General features: G+C 36.4%; 1 protein-coding gene across 2 annotated transcripts in view; it reads left to right on the forward strand.

Annotated features, from left to right (window-relative positions):
* Window positions 1-20,064, forward strand: part of GRK4 (G protein-coupled receptor kinase 4) — a 38,981-nt gene that overhangs the window by 3,244 nt on the left and 15,673 nt on the right. For both annotated transcript variants that reach the window (XR_005629242.1, XM_039723939.1), the window contains exons 2-8: window positions 7,648-7,734; window positions 8,353-8,465; window positions 12,997-13,074; window positions 14,109-14,209; window positions 15,546-15,638; window positions 16,989-17,052; window positions 17,792-17,932. Coding sequence is in view for 1 of the 2 variants with exons in the window: in XM_039723939.1 (XP_039579873.1) it covers window positions 7,648-7,734; window positions 8,353-8,465; window positions 12,997-13,074; window positions 14,109-14,209; window positions 15,546-15,638; window positions 16,989-17,052; window positions 17,792-17,932 (677 nt within the window). In the remaining variant the exon portion in view is untranslated. The remainder of the gene's footprint in view (window positions 1-7,647; window positions 7,735-8,352; window positions 8,466-12,996; window positions 13,075-14,108; window positions 14,210-15,545; window positions 15,639-16,988; window positions 17,053-17,791; window positions 17,933-20,064) is intronic.

Consider the following 20,064-nt stretch of genomic DNA (forward strand, 5'->3'; position numbering starts at 1 on the left):
ATTGAAAGTAAATTTGATCTATGTTGTTAGAGAGCAAAGAACTCAGATAAAATGAATCTCTTCTTGTTATTTTCTTCTCCTATACAATAAAAAATAAAGTGCTATTGTTTTCTGTTTCTAGACTATTTACCTGCTCACTCAGTCTTACTCTTGGCTTATTTCATTAGAGGTGTGAATCTTCTAATTCAATTTGCATGAGGATAACATCTGTTTGTAGCAGTTTACTAATTCCATTTTTCAGGTCATGTGAAACCCCAGCTTCCCCCCTGCCTCAAAAGTTTAAATTTTGTCTCTAAGAGGATGTTCACAGCTTTTAATAAAAAACCAATTTAATAGAAGCCTATCTCTTTTCATTAAAGACTTGTAATGTCTCTGGAGCAACTGCAACATTTCTTTGTGATAAGAAGGGAAGCCATCAGGATTCCTTATCCTCTTTTAAAGTGACTTGGTAAATAATCAAATGCCAGTTCTTTGCGCATGTGGGTGTTAGTGATAACATAATATATGATTCTTGAATGTACCTGCAACTAGAAGATGTTATGATGGCACAAAGTACCCTTTGGTAGTCCATGGATGAAAGATTTAGGAGTTGAGAGCTGTACTGGGAGTTTTTCTTTCCTTCTCCAGTTTTTCAGTTGACCTGCTTCTGCCAAAGTCTGGCCTGTCCATGGAAGGATTTGCCTTCAGAGGAAAACTGCAGTGCAAGGTGTTTTGGGATTCCCTGTCCCACTTGCCTGGGGGTTGCCTGAGGGTTAAGTGACCCTCTGTGTCAATCCTGCTCTTTCCTCTTGTGATACATTACTTTTTGAGAGAAACCTGTATGTGGGAAAGAAAAAGGGGAAAACTTCCTCTTAAGGTGAAGCCAGTGGTGGAACAAGCACAGGTGACTCAGTAGAAAAACAAGAGATTGTAAAGCAAACTCAGAGCTGATCTTGGGAGTGCTGAAGTGCAAGAGCCGAGGTACAAAACCACGTAAGTGCTAAGTGCTAGTGATGTATGAGCTGAGATTGCAAGCTTTCACACCAGCTAGTCCATGTTCTCCTTGCTCAGATTTGTGTGAAAGAGCAGTACAACAATATGTTTTCTAGTTGTGTACAAGAACAGAGAAATTAGCATATTCATTTTTTTCCCAGCAAAAAAATATTTGAAATTAGTTTCACTTGAAGGACATTGAAGAATTTGTCCCATAAATGGAGAGAAATAATAAATATAAACAAGGTTATTCTGAAAAACAAGAGTTCCACCCCCATTTTTTTATTTTATGTTCACTTTTCTCTTTATATCTTCTGTTTTTATTTCAGTCACTCTCAGTAAATCCTTTGAGTATATGCAAGTGCCGAATTCATTTCAGCATCCCACACATAGTCTATGATGTTGGGAAGGAAAGAAATTAATCCCTCTATGTTTTAAACTGCTTAGGAGTCTTTCTTTTTTTCATTGCCTAAAGTAATAGTCTCAAAAAATACACCCAAAGGGTAGATGCATCATTCCTTTGAAGTCAGTGGCACTTTACTCCAGGTGAGGATCTATGCCAAGAGTACATTTTAAACATACCTGGTCCATTTGCATCCACTTTAAAATTCATTTATATTGCCATGGCAGGAGCAGTTTGGGAATGAGAATTGGATCTGCTGTTAGGCACAGAATATCCTCTGATATTATCATTGATTTTGGCTGAATTAAGGTCATGCCTCAAATAAATTTCCCCCCAGCTCCTGGTTGTATGGTTCTAGCCTGTGGTTGCAGAATGGGTGAGGTGGTTGCCAGCTGGATCCATGAACCAAGCTGGGGTATGTGGGTTTTTGAGGTGGTTTTTTCCCTTATGTTGCTGCGTGTTTTGGGTTTGGGGTTTTCTTCCCAAAATTGGTTTTCAGATGAAACAGTAAGCTCCTGCAGATTTGATAATTGCTAGGTGCAGTCCAAGGATGGATTTAGAAGGAAGGAACCTTTCAGTAGCAGAATGTGATCACAGTTTGGCTTATGTGAATCCTGTAAGATACTTGTTTCAGAATAATTATCTTAATGATGTATTCTTCTCAGAAAATAAGCAGTCCACTCAAATAGTGAGTTTTATCTGTCTGGGCTTGAAAGCAATTGAAATAATTCTGGAAGCAAAATAAATTCTGCTTTTGCTTGCACTATAAGGTGGTATTTCAGTATGGAGATAGTTCAGTTCAATAGCCAAACTGATCTGAGCAAAGTTCTTTAATTATTTCAGGGGTAGAACAAGTGGGAAAGCAAGGCACACTCATACCCAGACAGTCCACCAGCAGCAAACTCAAATTTTAACATGAGAGTGCTGAGAGTTTTTTGTAGTTGCTTTCAATTGTTGTCAGTTCTTCCCTCGTTTGCCTCCTATGTTCTATTGCACTCTTATTGCATTGTGCTTTAAATTGCTGTAAACTCATTGTGGCAGGAAACATGTCTTCCTGTGTTTGTACAGAATTATGCACAATGCCTGCCTTTTTGTCCTTTATTTAATGAACTGTAAGGAGAATGCATGTGGGCAAGTTGGAATCTTAAATAATTACATTCACTAAATAAACACAACATGAGAGGTCTAGTAATTGATACATGCTGCTGCTTTGCTTATTTCAAATGTGGCAATTACAATAGAGGTTTCACAATCAGCTTCAAAGAATTTTATTTCTGTAATATCTGTTGCACTCTTAGTGTACTATCACGCTAAAAAATTCCTTGTTTGTTGACTGTAAAATTGCAGCGTTCTGGATGTTTTTTCCCCCTTGTAAACCGTGTTCATTGGCTGGTTAGCGACATCTCCAAATGTATACAGAGATGTTACAATATTTCACTGCAAGAACACATTAAGAAATGTTAAGATCAGTTCCAATTACTTGAGTTGATACAAGCTTTCCGTTCCGCACCTAATTGGTGAGTGCAGAGGCTGCGCAGAGGGTGTGCTCTGGCATTCCTACGTGTGCACATGATCGCTGGAGCTGGATAGAGAGCCCATGTGAAGAACCAGTTGTTCGAGTGGTGTTAGCTGTGGGAACAATAAATGATTGTGCACGTAAACAAACGGCACAAATGTTCACGGGGAGAGCTGGGCTTTTAACTGCCTGCTGTGTTCCTGCCTTCATAGTCAGATGAGCAGGAGCACTCCAGTATTACTTTGGAGTCCAACTCCATGTACTTGAATCCAGGAATGTGAGGACTATTATCTTATAAATGCCATAATGATCTGTAATCTATAGATATCTTTTGTTTATTTATTGCACTACTTGCATTTTTGCTTCTGTTTGCATTCAGAAGTACCTTGGCCTTTGTAATGCTGGTGAGTTAGGTGCTAACCTTCTGCCAAAACCTGAATTTTCAGCCAGGTGATTCTCATAAGTTTACTGAGAACTGGCCAGATTGTATTTATCGTATGTCTGGGGGGAAACAAAAACAAACCAACAAAAAAACCCCCCCTTTCTTGATAGCAGAGCATTGCCACTCTGTTTAATGTAGTTGTTAAGCTGTGGCCAAGCTTGAGTTGATACAAGCTTGTATTTTGTCAAAATACAACTTGATACAAATTGTATTTTGTCAAAAAACACATCTGACCTGCACAGTGGAGAAGGTTGTTGTGAACCCCCTCAGCAGCACCTTGTGAGCTGTCTTTAGAACTGGAAGCATGACAGCCTTCCTCAAGTGATGATATGTGTGAGCTTGTCTTCTAGTTTGAACTTTGAACTGGTGCTATTCCAGTGTTAGGGTCTGATCTGAGGAGCTGAGGTGTTCATTGCACACTGGTTTGTGTCTTGAAGGTGGATCTTGCCCAATAAGGGAATAAAAGACAAAATTTGTTACTCAATGAGTAGTGTTTATAAATGCCTGTATAGCATAAGGTTATAGTTAAACAGGAATGTTTTGATTTTTTTTTTTTTTAGCGAAAGGTTTTAATCCTTATTGTGAGTGGTTTTAAAAAATGTGTCTGGAACTAGGAGAAGATTTGAATTCATGTGAGTTTTAAAGTTTTAAATCTATTAGGAAACTTGCCTGTAACTGCCTTTGCTGTGGGAAAGACATATTTTAAGGCAGTGTATGTACCCAGTTTATTTTCATGTGTCTCAGTGTAGATGATGTAGAGTTTCTGCATCAATTGTTTTGCATTTTTCCTTGAACCAATTGATTTGATTTATACACTAAAGGCGTGCTGTAGGTTGTCATCTTGTTGCAGACTTAGGCTTTCAGAGTTTATCTGGGTGTGGTCTAGTATGAATTTCTCAGCTGGTATCTGACAATCTGGTTTGTGGAATCAGTTTTGCAAGAATGAAGCTGTAGCAATCGTCCACCCCAGTGCTACAGAGCTGTGTGCTGCTCAGCCTCAGGTACATGGTGCTTGCCCTGCACAGGCAGGAGAGCTGGGGCACAAAAAACTCCATGCCAGAATCTCAGTGTCAGTAAAGAAGGAGTCTGCATGACAGAACCCAAATTTATTGTCTCAAGGAAAACTGATTTAATGATGTTCAGTGAAGCCTGTGCTCTCTGAAATGAGAGTTGCTCTGCAGATCAGGTCTGCAAGGAAGATCTCTGTGGCTCTGAGAAGTGCATCTGAGGACTTCAAACATTCTTATTACTTGAATAGATTGTGGCCACAGCAGTTTCATTTTTTGCAACCATTTGTGGTTTTACTGATGAATAAGCCAACTGCATTGCCTTACATACATTTTTCAAATATTTCTCTGAAAGTTAAAAAAGAAACTTGAAATAAAACATCTAAACATTTTGCCCATACCATATTCTAGCACAGTGAATTCTAACTGAAGTTAGTATGTATCTTTTAAAGAAGTAAAAATGGGGAAAGAGTTAAATGTTGAAATTGTAACTCTAAGAAGTAATTTGGGGTGAAGGAAAAGGTAAGGTTCTTGTGTATCTGAAAATGTAATTGAAGTTTCTCCTCACTGTAGTGATGTATTGTTGCATCCACCCTTCTGTTTGTACAAGATGAGTTCGCTTCAGGCTGGACCTTGCTTTTAGCCGTGATTCCTTCTGAAAGAGGCAAAAATCAGTAATTCATCTGAGCCACAGAGGTCAGCCAGAAAGCACCTTAACCTAATGGCTTTCTGGCTCCTGTGCTGGCAAGTGAGCTCTTGGTCTTTCTGGAAGAATTTTATCTGAAGTGTTTTAGAATGAGATTTAGAATAGAAGCTCTGAAATCAATATTAAGACACTTTCAAACCACAAGTGTTATAATTTGATTTGATACTTCTTTTAAACTGCCTCAGAAATGGAAAAGGATTTTGCAATTAGGGAATAATGTGACAAACAAATTGGCCTCCTGCCATAACTTTTACCAGAAATGGCTCTTTACATTACTGGGACCTACAGACTTTTACAGTTGCACTTGCTGTAAATACAAGAACATTCAGTTCAGAGAAAAGTGAGAGCACATTGATTTAGTTGATATGCTAAGCACTTGATTCATGTGTATCATTAATAAATTATATGTAGCATTTATTGACTTCTGTAGGATGGTGAATTCAGTTGCATTCTAGCATGTGTTCTCTTTTTGTAAAATGAAGTTCAGGATGGTCACATTGTAAGTTACTGGCCAAATATTTGGGCAAAATACAGCCCTTTTTGTGTTGGACTTGAAGTAAAATACACTAGGCAACCTCTCCTTTTTTTGGGTTGGAATAGGTTGGGTTTTTTTCTTTGACAGTGCTTCAGGACGTGGTATTCTTGATATATATCACAGTTCATTCTGCGTTTTACAAACAGCATTGTGATGTGAATTTGGGTTGGGTTTATCATTCTTGATCAGTGCTGATTGTATGGTGTCATGCACAATTGAGTCTTTCTGGGCAGTTTCGAACAGAAGCAGTTTAACTTCTGTGGACCTTGCAGGTTAGTGTTGAATGGCTGAACCTGACACTTCTGTCCATGGTTTTTCATGATCACATAATCTATGCCCAGGCCTTGTTATTCAGTGTATGTGTATAGGCTATCTATGTTAATATTCCTTGATTTTCTTTGTGTTCACTTCTGTTAGAAGGGTGTTATGTTTTGTGTGATTTGATTTTCTTCAAGCATATGTTCAACTTCTTTTTAAGATCACAAATATATTGTTAAAATAGTCACAGTTTGTTTTAATGATGCTGGTAATTACAGCCTCATTATTAGTTCTGGTACTGCTTGAAATATGGGATGAGAAGTAGATTCCATATTTTGTGTTCTAAAACTTTATGGAAGGCAAATGACCTGCAAAGTGATTATTAGAAAATGAAATGCAGAAGAAGTTTGCATTTTTTTAGAAAGTAGGTGTTAGTTCAAAGAATGTCCACAAGGCAAGGTTATAGGTGTTTTATTCCTTATTTTTTTACATTTCTAGGATACTAGAGTTGAGAATGTTTTGTTGCAGCAGCACAGTAAGATGTTAATATTCCTGTTAGCAAGGATAAATTTGGTATGAACCAAAAAGATTTGGTGTGAATTTGGTATGAACCAAGGTGCACCAAGCTGGGACTGGTCCAGCTGCATTGGTGGAATGGTTCAAGAAGCTGTATGTTTGAGCAAAGAGGAGCTTTAAAAATACATGTTTTGTTATTCTGGAGATGTTAGTTCCTTTCACCCTAACAATTTACTTCTGAAAGAGTTTGGTCCCCTTTGCTGCTTGGTTTCTATTCAGGTTACATTGGGTAACTCCCTTCCTTTTTCTCCCATTGTGGTTAGCAGCGCGCACTGCTTTGCTATGATGAGAAAGCTTCTGTGCAGATTTGCTGCTGCTCTGTCATGTGGAAATATATCTGATCATGTAGCTTAGTAAAATCTTTTCAAGTCTTCTGCATCACTAAATTACTCTTCCACAGAAATGTTTTAGATCTGAAAGTGTGTATATGTTCCTGTCTATCTCTGCTTTTTTGATAAGTATGCATATCTTCTGTAAATGAAATTGGCCACGGTAATGTGCTGAAACACAAATGTGGTTTCAATGTAACATGGAAAATGTAGCACAGATATATTTTTTTAGAAACTGAGAAAAACATTGTGGCAGTTTTGAAAAATCAATACTAATTCGACACCAGTGCTGTGAAATCTGAAGCATTGAAAAGATCTCAATTTTACAACAGCTAAGTTCTTCCTGGTAGCCTTGTATGGTCTGGAGTAAATAGTGTTGTGTTTGAGCTATGCCCTCATATTTATTACTGGGATCTACTCCTACTATATTACTGCCCTTAGAGAGAGAATATTTATGTACAACTTTATTATTGAAAAATGTGTTTAAGAACTTTGTTCTTGGTATTTTGTTACTCAACTTCATTTTCTTCCATTCTTTACCATGGTTGAGTGATAATTCTTAAAATTTGTTTTGTTCCATCTTCGATGTTTCAGTTTTGTTTGTGATTTTCAAAATACCTAGCTATTTGTCTTTACTCTGCAGAGATATTCTACATACACAGCCAAAATATGAAATATTTGTCTTGGAAAAGACTTTACATGAAACATAAAAAAATTGCATTAAAGTTCTTCTGTATCACATTTGTTACTGGTTTGGGTATCCTTCTGGATGGATTTCTTTCTAGGCATGAAAAGTAGTGTGGCACATCTGTGTAGAACTGACCCAATTTCATGCTGTTAATGTCATGTTCAATTTTACTCTGACACAGTATTGTGTTTTATTTTATTCCTATTTTCTTCTAGGCAAACGGAGTGGGCGTAGTAAGAAATGGAAAGAGATGCTGAAGTTGCCCCCTGTCAGTCACTGTGAGGGTATTCGGTGCTCCATCGGTGAGTGTCCTGTGGGATAAAGCCTCTCCTTTGAGAGAGAAGAGTTTGGTGCTGTTAATGAAAGGATTCTGTCTTGATTCTAAAGGCTAAATAGGAAAAAATAAAAGCTATTAAACTTGTAATATGATGGAGTATTTATGAGAAGATAAAAAGTGTATCACAACTCCTTGTTTGTTAAAACAAACTGTTCCTAAAGAATAGATTTATAAAACCTTGAATTAGAAAAAGGAATCACATTATAAATTGATGGTAATATATTTTACCCTTTTCCTTAATGTTTTGTAATAGTTTTTTTTTAACCTTTTCTGTTATTTTCTTGTATTCCCTCTTTCCAAACAATCTTTCACAGTGTGGTTGCTTTTTGCACCCTAACCTAAATTAACCTCAAGCATGTAATTTAGTGTGTTTTTAGTAAATGGGGTAGTCAGTAGAATACAGATGTGACTGAAGAGTGTTTCACTATTCTTTGGAATCATTGCATATTTATGGTATCTTTGATAAATATGTTAATGTAAAATCTTCATGTTTGAGTGATTTTTTTTCTGACCTCAAATGGGAGTAATGACTATCCTACTACAAAAATTAAAATGAAGATATATATATGTTATTTTTTTCCAGAAAGAGACTATAACCAGCTTTGTGACAAACAGCCAATAGGAAGACTTCTCTTCAGACAGTTCTGTGATTCTAGACCAGATTTGAAAAGATGCATTGAATTTCTGGATGCAGTGGTAAGTCGTGAGAAGTGGGTGATGGCTATCAGTAGGCAGTGTCTTATGTATTCATGTATGTAAATATTGGATTTTTGTGCTGGTTTTGCTGAGGTGGAGTTAATTTTCTTCCTTGTAGTTCATTTAATGCTATATTTTGGATTTTAGACCAAGATAATGTTGGTAACAAGGATGTTTTAGTTCTTGCTGAACAGGGATTACACAGTGTCAAAGTCTTTGTGTTCCTGATGCTGCCCTAAAAGTGAGGAGGCTGATGGTGCAAGAAGTTGAGAGTGGACACTGCCAGGACAGCTGAGCCCAAAGAATATCCCATGCCATATGGTGCTGTGCTCAGCAATAAAAGCTGGGGGAAAGAAAGAGGAAGGGGGGAAGTTACAATTTGTCAGCTAGCTGTTATACATGAGAATGAAGCCCTGCTTTCCTGGGAATGGCCAAATAGCTCCCCACCAATGGCAAGAAGTGAATGAATTTCTTGCTTTGCTTTGCTTGTACCTGCAGCTTTGCTTTATCAAACTGTCTTTATGTCAAGCTGCAAGATTTCTCACTTCTGACCTTCTGGTTATTAGTGGGGGAAGTGCGTGGGCGCCTGTGTGGGGTTTAGCTGCCTGCTTGTTTAAGACACAACCATTTTTTTAATTTTCTCTATACACCTCTGTTTCCTAGTGATGTGTATTTGAAAACATAGTGTGAAAACATTGTCTTTGCTGACTGTAAAGCTGTAACTTCTGATAGATGTAAAAAAACTGTCTCTGTTGCTTAAAGGAAAATGTTTAGTGTTTACTATGAAGTTTCTGCCATCTTTGTATGGTCTGAGCTACAGAAATGGGCATGATGGGAAAGAGAGAAGCAATTTTAGGAAGACCTGATGCTTGGATTCTGGAGCCTGAAAGATGTCTGTATTATGAATATTACTTGCTATACTCAGGCTCCAAAATGTTATAAACATAGACTTAAAAATGTTGCAACTTGCATGGAAGCCCTAGGCTACACAGCATGTGCTAATTAAAAACTATATAATGGAGATGGAAATTTAGAGAATTTCTCCTTTACCATCCATGGAAGGAGAAAAAACAAATTTTGAGACTAAGGGAAAAGGTTTTGATATATTTACATCTTGATATCTAATGCTGAAGAACAGGGAGGAAGGAAGTGTGCCCACAGCTATATTTTGCACAAAATCCTCAGCCCAAAACCCTCTTGGGGAGGGGGAAAGTAATGAGGAGATTAGGCAGGCAAAAACAGCCCTTAAGAGGAGAGAAGAATGCTCTTAAGACCTTAAGAGAAGAGTTCAGAGCTTTTGATTCTTTGTCCTTCACAGTTAATCCAAGAGCAATAAGATACAGTTTCAAACTGAGATTGCTGATGAAAGAACAGGTTTTCTCAGTCCAGCCATTTTTGTTCTTACATGCAGAGAACAAATGACCAAAGAAGACAGAAGTAGGGTAGTGCTGCTGCTTGCATGCTACAATATTGGAATGCAAGATGGCTTTGGAAGGGGTAGGGTATAAGGAATGTACATGGGATTATTGCTGTGCCTCCTATTTCACTGAATCTTCCTTCCCCTTTGGTAGTAAAAACTGGGGCGTTAGATCAGCTGAAAAAGAATTTGAGTGTCAAATAGGAGCAGTTGTTTATATTTGTCAAAGAATCTGTGTGCAATTTGGCTTACTCCCCAGGTGTGTTTCACTTTTGTGACTCCCAGGAGCTGTTTGAGCACCAGATTCCAGAGACTAGGTTGACAGTTGGAGACTGAATGGATTGAATGGAAATCCAGAACAGTGGAGCTTTCATTCCTGAAGTGAATATAACCCAGAGCCCTTAACGAGTGCCATGCACTTTCAACTGTGGATTTACCCTTAAGTTACAACTTCTGTACACGTTTTAATCCTTATGTCTTAGATAAGGAGTAGCAAAATCTTTGGCAGCACAAAAGAGAATGAATTTTAGGCATGACTGTAAGGCAGGAGTGTCCTTGCTCTGCAGATGTAATTTTCAGGTAAAACTGTCTCTGAGAAGTAACTGTTTTTCAGTAACTGAAAAATTTGAACTGTTTTGAAATATGCAACCTATAATGTGTGGATTGCAACACTTCTGTGAATTAACAAAGACTGGTATAGCTCAGATAATCTGATGTAAGGGATGGTTTCACAATTTACTTTTTTGTATTTGTTGTTCAACTTCCATTTGAAAAATCAGGGGGAATAATTATTTTTGGGAATCATTGAAACAAGGTAACCTTTGGTAACTCTCATGATCTGAAAGTAGCATCCTGTCTTGATGAAGGATGTGAGATAAAATACCTACTATCTCTTGTAGATGGTTCCTGAGTTAGCCTGATTCCCTTTTGTGGACTTCAGCAAGCCTGATCTTTTAGGGGTTGAGGCATTTCTTTGGTTGGTATTCTTTGTAAGGCAATACAGGAAGCAAAAGCTGAGGCTATGTGCTTTTTACCTTGGCTTTTGCCAAATTTAGCTTTTTTAAATGTTAAAGAAATTCTGGACTTACTCTTTTGGGGAAAAAATAAAATCCCAAAATGAAATGTCATAGCCTTAAAAACCTTGCATCTTAGTTAACAGAGTTTTCTGACTCTTTTCCATGAAGCAATGTGATTTCAGCACAGTGATTATTTCAGGAGTCCAAAATCAAGGTAGTACCAATGCTGTGTTGTCTGCCTGTACTGAATACTGAGTCTGGTAAGGTCCAGTTCTTGGGAAGGCGTGACCTAAAATTCTGGAGTCAGCTTGGCTTTACAGAAAGAAGAGTTGTGAAATAATTGAATGTAAATGGCAGAACTTAAAGTGAGGAATTAGTTATCCAATCCAGTGACTCATTTCACTAGCTAGGGACAGGGTTACTCACATATGAAAAGGAATCAGAGGCAGTTCAAACTTCCCTGTAAGTAACAGAATTATTTGGAAAGGCCTCCTCCCAAACTTCCTTTTAAATTACACTATCCACTTAAAACAGTATGCCTAACTGATTGTATTAAATTGGTGTTAAAAGTGCTAAGCAGGCTGCTGAACTTTAGGTTGATAAACTTTTCTGACTTGCTCAGGTTGATTAGCAGTTGCAGAAGAATTCCTTACCATTAGAGTTTTTGTTGTGGAATTGAGCAGCAGAAATTATCCTTGCATTTGGATTGATGGATTTGAGTAGCATGCTGAAGTGGGTTGTTCCATAATGTCTCAGTAGAAAAAGATGTTGGTGACTTAGTAGAGATGACTTGAGTCAGTGTTGACTAGTTGTCATTAATGGCAGAACTGGAATCAGGAATTCCATTATTTCCAGTGTTGTGTGTGTGTTTGAGTCTTGACCTGTCAGTTTTTAGTGTTCTAGTTTTCTTTATAAAGGCAAATAATTTCTGATTAGATCAATTACTTGTAATTTCCAATGAGGTTTCTAATGACTGTTGTCCCAATAAGCCCAGCTGTTGTTTTGTTTGATACAGTTCTCCATTCTGGATGTCTGCCATGTATTTGTTTCTAGGTGCATGCATTTACATCCTGAAATATGAAATGAGCTTTGATTGAGTTGGCCCAGCTAACAAACCTAGCGTGTGTTGCTGTTTGAGATTGCTCTTTCTAGTTCATCTTTTTGGGTTGTCTTTAAATGTTGTAACTTCTGATGTCTGCTTCTAGATTATTCCATAAAATTATTAATAGTAAGTAGTTCTTGGAGTTTTTCAGTAGGAGTATCTGTGTGGTGATTTGCTGGTTGTGGGATTTTTCCTTAAGTAGCTACTTCTGGAGCTCTGTTCAGCTGCCAGTTGTTTATCTGCAAAATGCACTGTGTTACACAATTCTCTTTTTCTTCATCTCAGTACCAGATGTTACTAAGTCAAAATTGTTTATCTGCAAAATGCACACAATTCTCTTTTTCTTCATCTCAGTACCAGATGTTACTAAGTCAAAAACTTTCAAAATTTGTATCTGGTCAATTTCAATTTTTCAAAGAATGATATAGGGTTTGGTTTAGATCTCATTTGTAAGCTTGTAGAAAGCAGTTTTATCCTAGTTTTACCCGAAGCTGAAGCAAAGAATAACACATGAAGGGAAAAAAAGTACAGTGAAGAAAAAGCTGATTATTGTACTACTGATTAATTTCCATCTGGGTCATTCTCTCCTACAATACTACATAAATAACAGAAGCAAAGAATAATATATGAAGGGAAAAAAGTACAGTGAAGAAAAAGCTGATTATTGTACTACTGATTAATTTCCATCTGGGTCATTCTCTCCTACAATACTACATAAATACTATTTCATTGTAATTGATCTAGTTTCACCTCTAGGATGCAGTTTCTGTAATTGCATTTAGACTAATTGTTAGGCTCTGTGTGTTTTCCAAAGATGAAATTCCATATGCTTTGTTTTTTTCCTTAGAATTGTTCTTCATACATGTTTCACCTTATAGCCTTCTGTTCCTTTTATATTAAGAATATTGTGTTACTCATGATAAAATTTACCTATCATCATGTAAAAGATGCCAAGTGACTCTGATAATAATAAAAATTTCAATTCCATTCCCCCAGGCAGAGTATGAGGTATCTTCAGATGAAAAGCGCATTGACTGTGGCCTCAAAGTTTTAGAGACATACTTCACTAATGGGGTAAATATATTGCAAAAATTTCCTCGTGCACTTTGTAAGTGTCAAATAAATAGGAAGATATGAGTGGTTGCATTGTTTTTAGTAAATTGACTTTCAAACTTCATTGGTCCCATTTTTGTCTTTCTGAGAGGTGTGCTGCCTGCTAAAATTCTGCTCAATCAACTTGAGCAGAAACCTTGACTGATTTCTGCTTTTATATAACTACTGCAATTACAATTTATTCTCCATTTAACACCTACAGAAAACTTTAAAAAAATTAACTCAGGGTAATATAGTCTGAAGTTTTTTAGACTCCTGTATGGCATTGGTTAGTTTCCTGTAAATTTTCAGAATTGCTCCAGATTTTCACAAAGTGAAATGCTGTTTTCTTCTGAAGCATTCTGTTGCTTTCAGTTTTCCATGGTAATCATTAATAGCGGATTTTTTACATTTATCAAGTGTCTTTTTTTTGATATCCAGTGGAACTTTTATGTGGGTATATAATTAGATATTTGCTTTTTATGAATAGATGCTCCTTCTCTTGCTTTGGTCATCACATACAAAAGGCCTTGAAGATGCCTTAAAAGCAGATAGAATCTAAATTTGCACTTCTTTTTTAAAATTTTTTTGGGACTGCCATAATTCACATACATTTTACAAAAAAACCCAGATTTCTTTGATCTGATTTGAAACAGTTTCCCAGCCTGTGTTTGTGCTTCTTTCTCCTTCTTTCCATCCTGCCAAGCCAAAGAGATGACTTGCTTTTTTGGTGGTAGACTTATGGAAAGAAAAAGAAATTTGACTTATTGCCAAGTTTATTCCCCCAGATACTGAAATAGTAAATAACTGAAATAACTTTCAATGCATTGTTCTGTAACAGGAAAGAAATAAAAATTTTGCTCAAATACGACTTTCTTGATTTTCTCTTTAGTCAAACCGTTCCTTTCCTTTAACTGTATTAAAAATTTTAATTTATCTTTGAATACAAAACTTTGAGTTTTTCTATTGATTTTCATGCTTTTGTTGTTGCTTTCCTTTCTTTTTATTATGTTAAGTCTGCAGCACACTTGCCAGAAATACCTCAGGAAACAGTAAATGAATGTAAGGCAAGACTGGAAAAGAACCCTTCTAAGGATCTTTTCATGGACTGTACTAGGTAAGTTAAAAATGCCTAGTGCTAAGTTTGAGAATTACAAGAGAAATTTGTGTTTCTAAGGAAAGTGAAATATGAAGTTGTTATACCCAGAAGTACTGAGTCCCTGAAGTGAGTACAGTAAGAAACTTGGAACAGATTTATTAGAGGACTAGGTTTCCTTCAGATGTGATTTAGATGTCTGACTTTTGCAGAGCTTTTTCTTTAATGCTGCTTTTGCATAAAATCACACTGTTGTCTGACACCAAGAAATCTGTAAGATAAATGGTATTTTTCTTTACTGTGTTCTTACTTTTTGAGAGACTCTCTTCCATTATCAAGGTACTCAGAAAAATATGAATTTATAAGTTGAAGCTTGAAAGGTTTCTGAACAGCTTTAGACATTTAAGGTTCTTGAAAACAGGTTTAACTGAGGCCAGCACTTATGTGCCATTAAGATGGCTGATTAGAGGATCACTTGTGATAGTTAACACAAAACAATACAACTTGGTTTTGTCTGCAGTCATGAAGTGATATTTCACACAGTAGTAGCAGGGGAAGCTTGTCTTGGAGGGATGGTACATGTTTATCAGTGTTACATGTCTTTCTAAAGCCTTTGTGTTTCTAATATTTCTGGTTCTTCAAGGCATGCTTGATCATGTCTGAAGGATGACTACAGGTTTTGTCACTGCTTGGGTCATCTCCCTGGCAACAGAAATAAGCATGCTTTGTAACAAGCTGAGATTATAAGATTGAAAGGGCTGTGTGAGAACACCTCATAAAACACGTCTCAAATGGAGTGTCTCATGTAGATCATCCCCTTTCCCCTGTCCAATAAATACCTGACTACAGTTTGAATGACTTGTTTCCCTCCCCACCTCCATCTTGGTGTGTTTCTTTTAAGGTACTTGGTGTTCAAGGTTTGGATATGGCATTTAGTACTTCAATTTCAAATCCTAGAAAATAAAAAAATTTACCAGTCTCCAAAGAATGCATGGAACCTTGTAGATACTTTCAAAGTTCATATTTGCAGGGTCATCCATGCATAAAAAGCTGCTGAGAAGCTGATGTTTAAATGAGTTTGAAGACAATAAAAATGCAGAGGTCAAAATGTCTAATTCCTATAAGTAGCAGTAGTTTGGCCTTCACAAGTGTTTTGATAGGAACAGTTTTCTGTAACAAACACTTACTTTGTGAGATATTTAGGTTAAAACCATTGTAGAGCACACTGGTGATCTTTGTCTGCCTACATCTTCATTGATACGTTTAAATCTATGTCTGTAGATTGATAGCACATCCTGCTTCAACAGCCTTTTTCAGAATAAGATGGGTTTTATTTTTCTGTTTATTTTCCTGCTAGAATTGTCCATGAATACCTAAGCAAAAGACCTTTTGAAGCTTACCAGGAGAGTGTGTATTTTTCCCGTTTCTTACAGTGGAAATGGCTGGAAAAGTAAGTTTATTTATAATGTTTGCACTGTAATTTAGCTTTGCTTTGTGGCAAATTTTGATTATTATACTGGAAATGCTATAGAGCTGAATGCTAAATGAGAGTGATTGTCTAAGAAATTATGATCTGAAAGACAAGATGTAAAGGATGATGTTGATGGACAGCAGGAGAACTAATACTCCAATGGAACTGTCTGTAGCCTTTAAGTAGTAAATCTTAAGTCTTTAAGTGTATTGGGTAAATGCAAATTCAGAAATATTTGGCTGTCAAGCGTGCAGTGGAATACCAATCTTTCTTGGAAATATGATCATCCTTTAGTTTCAAACTTGGTCTAATTAGTGGTTAATAAACAGATTAATCTAGTCTTATAACCCACTGGGTAATTGGATAAGTACTAGGTTTTTTTGGGTGGTACAGATACAGATCTAATTAATTACAAGTAGCAAGATTTATATATGAAATATGTATCAGAATCTAGTACATTCAAATCAATATTAGGTGAGTGTCCACACTCTTTCAGAAGGCTGAAATTGTTACAAATTGATTCAAATTTAGCCCCCTGGGTATCGTGATCACGTATTCAAACGTTAAGGTGCTTGAGCACTGATTTTATTGTAAATTCCAGTTATCCAGTGGCTTTATTTCATTGAATTGGTTGCAAAAGCCAGCAAGAAAACTAGGGAAGTTACTCACATTTTCTACTAAATGAACCTCCACTGTTGTCCTGAGAGCAAAGCTCTCTTTAAATGAGCGAGTGCTCATTTAAAGCAAACACAGGAAAATCCACTACCTTATAATAGCCCTGCTGTGACACATTTTGGAGAGTTTTAGCATAGAGGGATCAACAGCTCTACTGCCTCCAGTTATCTGTTCCTGCTCCTCTGCATCAATGCCCTAACAATTTGGCTCTTGAACTGCTCTTGCATACCACAACTCTTTGTGAAAAGACAGAGTGGAAATGGTTTACCTTTTAAATGCCACATTGTAAGCATGATCCCACTGAAATGCAGTCTGCACGTCAGCAAGTCAATAAAGGGAGGCAGCAGGAGGTGATAATGGCCCGTGCTGAGAGCAGGAAAGGCTCTGAGGGCAGCAAAGGGCCGACCTGACCAGCTTTTCTTCCTGCTATTGGCAGTGCCTGGTGACCAGATGAGGGAGCCCACGTTTCTTAGCAGGGCACCCCTTTCATTTGAAATTCAACTTATTATATATTTCTACATGAGGTTAAGGCAACATTTGTTCAGAAATATGTCAGAACAGAAAGGAGAAAATGAAGACAGACCTCTCGGGGTGGGGAGGGATTACTAACATTTGTAATTCCTGTTGCAGTAATTGTTTCTTTCTGTTCATCAGGCAGCCAGTAACCAAACACACGTTTAGGCATTACCGAGTACTAGGCAAAGGTGGATTTGGAGAGGTGAGTACAGAAGTATCTTTCTGCAAGGCAGTTCTTAAGGAATCAAAAGAAAAAGGGAGTCTGTTTAACTCTTGTCTCGATTAACCTACATTTGACACATCACCTGGCAAGCTGTTGTCAATACAAACTGTTTTAATGTGTCAAAGCACTGCAGGTCATGCACAAAGCTGCAGAAAACTTGTAGTGACTGAAAACAGTCGCTTCTATTTAGAAATTTCATTTGGAAATGAGAATTTAGTTGCAATTTGCTAATTATGTAGAATATCCATGAACCTAATTTAAAATCTATAGATTTTAATAATTCTGTTTCTAATTTATTGAACTGCCTCTGTACATATTTTAACTAGAATCCTCTGGAAAGAGAAGGTGTGCTACTAAACTACCGTTATGTATCTCCTGTTTGATTGTGATGTGAATATTTGTCCTTAACACATACTAGGACACTTAGCACTGTTACTGTAGTCTCTTGTTTCACTAACACGGGAGCCACAGTTTTGCTAAACTATTCAACCCCAGAAGAAATGTATTTGCCTCTGTCTAATCACTTTTTCTACTTCTGTTACAGTTTTTGTGAACCTTTAAAGTTGTTTCATGAGCAAAGGCTCTGTATTGATACTTACAGACTGTAATTTTCTGACAGCATTAAAGAATTTGAAAAGAAAATTAAATTTAATCTTCTTTAAAATAAAAATTCTAAAAAGCCTCAAACATCTCTGACGCACTATCCTTCTTTTTGTAGGTGTGTGCCTGTCAAGTACGGGCAACAGGAAAAATGTATGCTTGCAAAAAGCTAGAAAAAAAGAGAATAAAGAAGAGGAAAGGAGAATCAATGGCTCTAAATGAAAAAAGGATTCTAGAAAAAGTGAATAGTAGGTTTGTAGTAAGTATCTACTTTGAATCTATTTTCAGAAATTTATCTTGTTTCGTTTACTTCGTTTTGGTCTCTTCCAGGAGCTTGTGGGCACAAAACTCTTTTTAAAATTGATTTAGAGAGCACTTGGGAGAAGTGAATGATATAATAATAAATACATTTTGTGTGTGATTGGGAACAGTTCTGTGCACAGGGATTATTTTTGGTCCACTTGCTTTATTTCTGACAGCCAGAACATCAGGCAGTGTTTCAGCATGCTGATGCCACTGAATCTTTGTCCTCTGCTTAATAGTTGAGTTTTTATATCCTGAGGTATTTTCATAGCATTTGTTACTCCATTGCTGATATATTTTGAGATAAACATGACACTTTAATAGTGTATTGATTCAGGTTATATTGATTTGCTGTGTACCAAGGCTTAAAGCTGTATCTTGGATGCGAAACAATTAATTTTTAATGGAACTTCCATGTAATGGAAATCTTAGTTTTAATACCTAAACATGATGCTATTATGTAAATTATGGTCTGTTAGTAGCTCTAATTATTAAGCAGTGAAAGAAGTTATAATGTTCAAAGATACACCATGTAAAACTTTCCCCAGGTAATGTTTACTTTTTAATTCAAATGTCATTGAAATGTTAATTTCAAATACGTGGCTTTGGTTTGAAATCCATTTACTTATAAATTTTGTATTGATGTTCAGAGAATTTTAAAGCACCTGTTTTAGAGGATAGTGAAAGTTATTTATAAATATATGTGTATAAAATATATATGTATGTATTTTCTGGTAAGTTTTATGTATTAAAAAACCACTGTAGAATATTGCCAGCTACAAGAAAAATTAAGAAATTGCTGGCCAGACACATTAATATTTTAAACTATCATAAATTATGGTTTTGTATAAATATGCTAATGTTATTTTTGCACTGAATCTAGAGAGTACCTGAATTTATCCATAAATTACTAAAACAGTGAAACTTCTATTTTTGAGTAACATTTTTTTCAGCATTTGTAAACACTGTAAATCAGTAATTGATCCAAGCTGAATTTGAAAGTGCTTTATAAAATTGAGCATAAGTTATTTTCGTCTTGCTATCCAATGGTGTTTTTTTATGCAGCAGAGAGGATCTAGGTCTAGCATTTGCAGTAATACTGGTTTTGAGGTGGGCAGATAACTTGTCATGCCTCTGTCACAAGTACAGTCTTGAATAGGTGGACACATCAGTTAAAACCACCAAATGGGAATCTACACCTTGAGTAGCTGCTTTCTGTATTTCTTTAGTTTTATAATTTAGTATTGTATTTGCATTTCTGAATGAAGAGTTTGAGCTATTACTGAATTAAAACAATTATTTACTTGTACTGCATTTAAAATACATTTTTTGAGTAAAAGAAAAAAAAACCCTACTGTTTTTTTTTACCTAGCTAGTTTAGCTAATGTAAGCTAAGTATATGTTTGAATTCCATTGCTCCTAGTACAAGTTAGGTAATTTTGAAGATTGTACCAGATGATCATCTGCATAGCATAACTATTTCTATTAAAAAGCAATTTGTAACTTAAACAGTTAAATTTTGTAGTATATTACATTGTGTTAAATGGGGAGGGTTTTTTTTTTTTAATTCACAAGCCTACTTTAAAACTTTAAACGCATTTTAAAAACTTTTACCTAAAACCTGAAAAAATTGTGGTGCTTTGTTCTTGCCTATCAGCACCATATTTCAAGTACAGTGAGAAGAAAGATTTATACTGAGTCTGTACTGTCGGCAAGTTCTAAATGAGGGAAATGTGCAGTTACCTGAGGGGGAGGCAGGGGTAGGAATAGAAACTGCACATTTGATTTAAAATAATTTGAGTCCCTCTAGGGCAGTTTTGAGTCTTGTAGTTCAGGAAGATGGTTTGGCAGTGCATAACTCCTGAGATAGTAATAAGATAAGGAATATGCTCATGCTGTCTGGACAAAGAGTAATACAGGTAACATGCAGCTGAGGGGCATCATCAATAACTATATTTTCTGGGTATGTAAACAGATCTGTCACTAAGCTTTTGTGTTGTGTTTATGGTTTGTGTACATGGGAAAATTAGTCTGAATTCTTTCGTGTCTTCCAGTACTCTGCAAGAGTGATTTTCCACTTGCGTGTTT

The sequence above is a fragment of the Passer montanus genome, unplaced genomic scaffold (assembly GCF_014805655.1).
Source record: "Passer montanus isolate IOZ18808 unplaced genomic scaffold, ASM1480565v1 scaffold51, whole genome shotgun sequence".
NCBI lineage: Eukaryota > Metazoa > Chordata > Aves > Passeriformes > Passeridae > Passer > Passer montanus.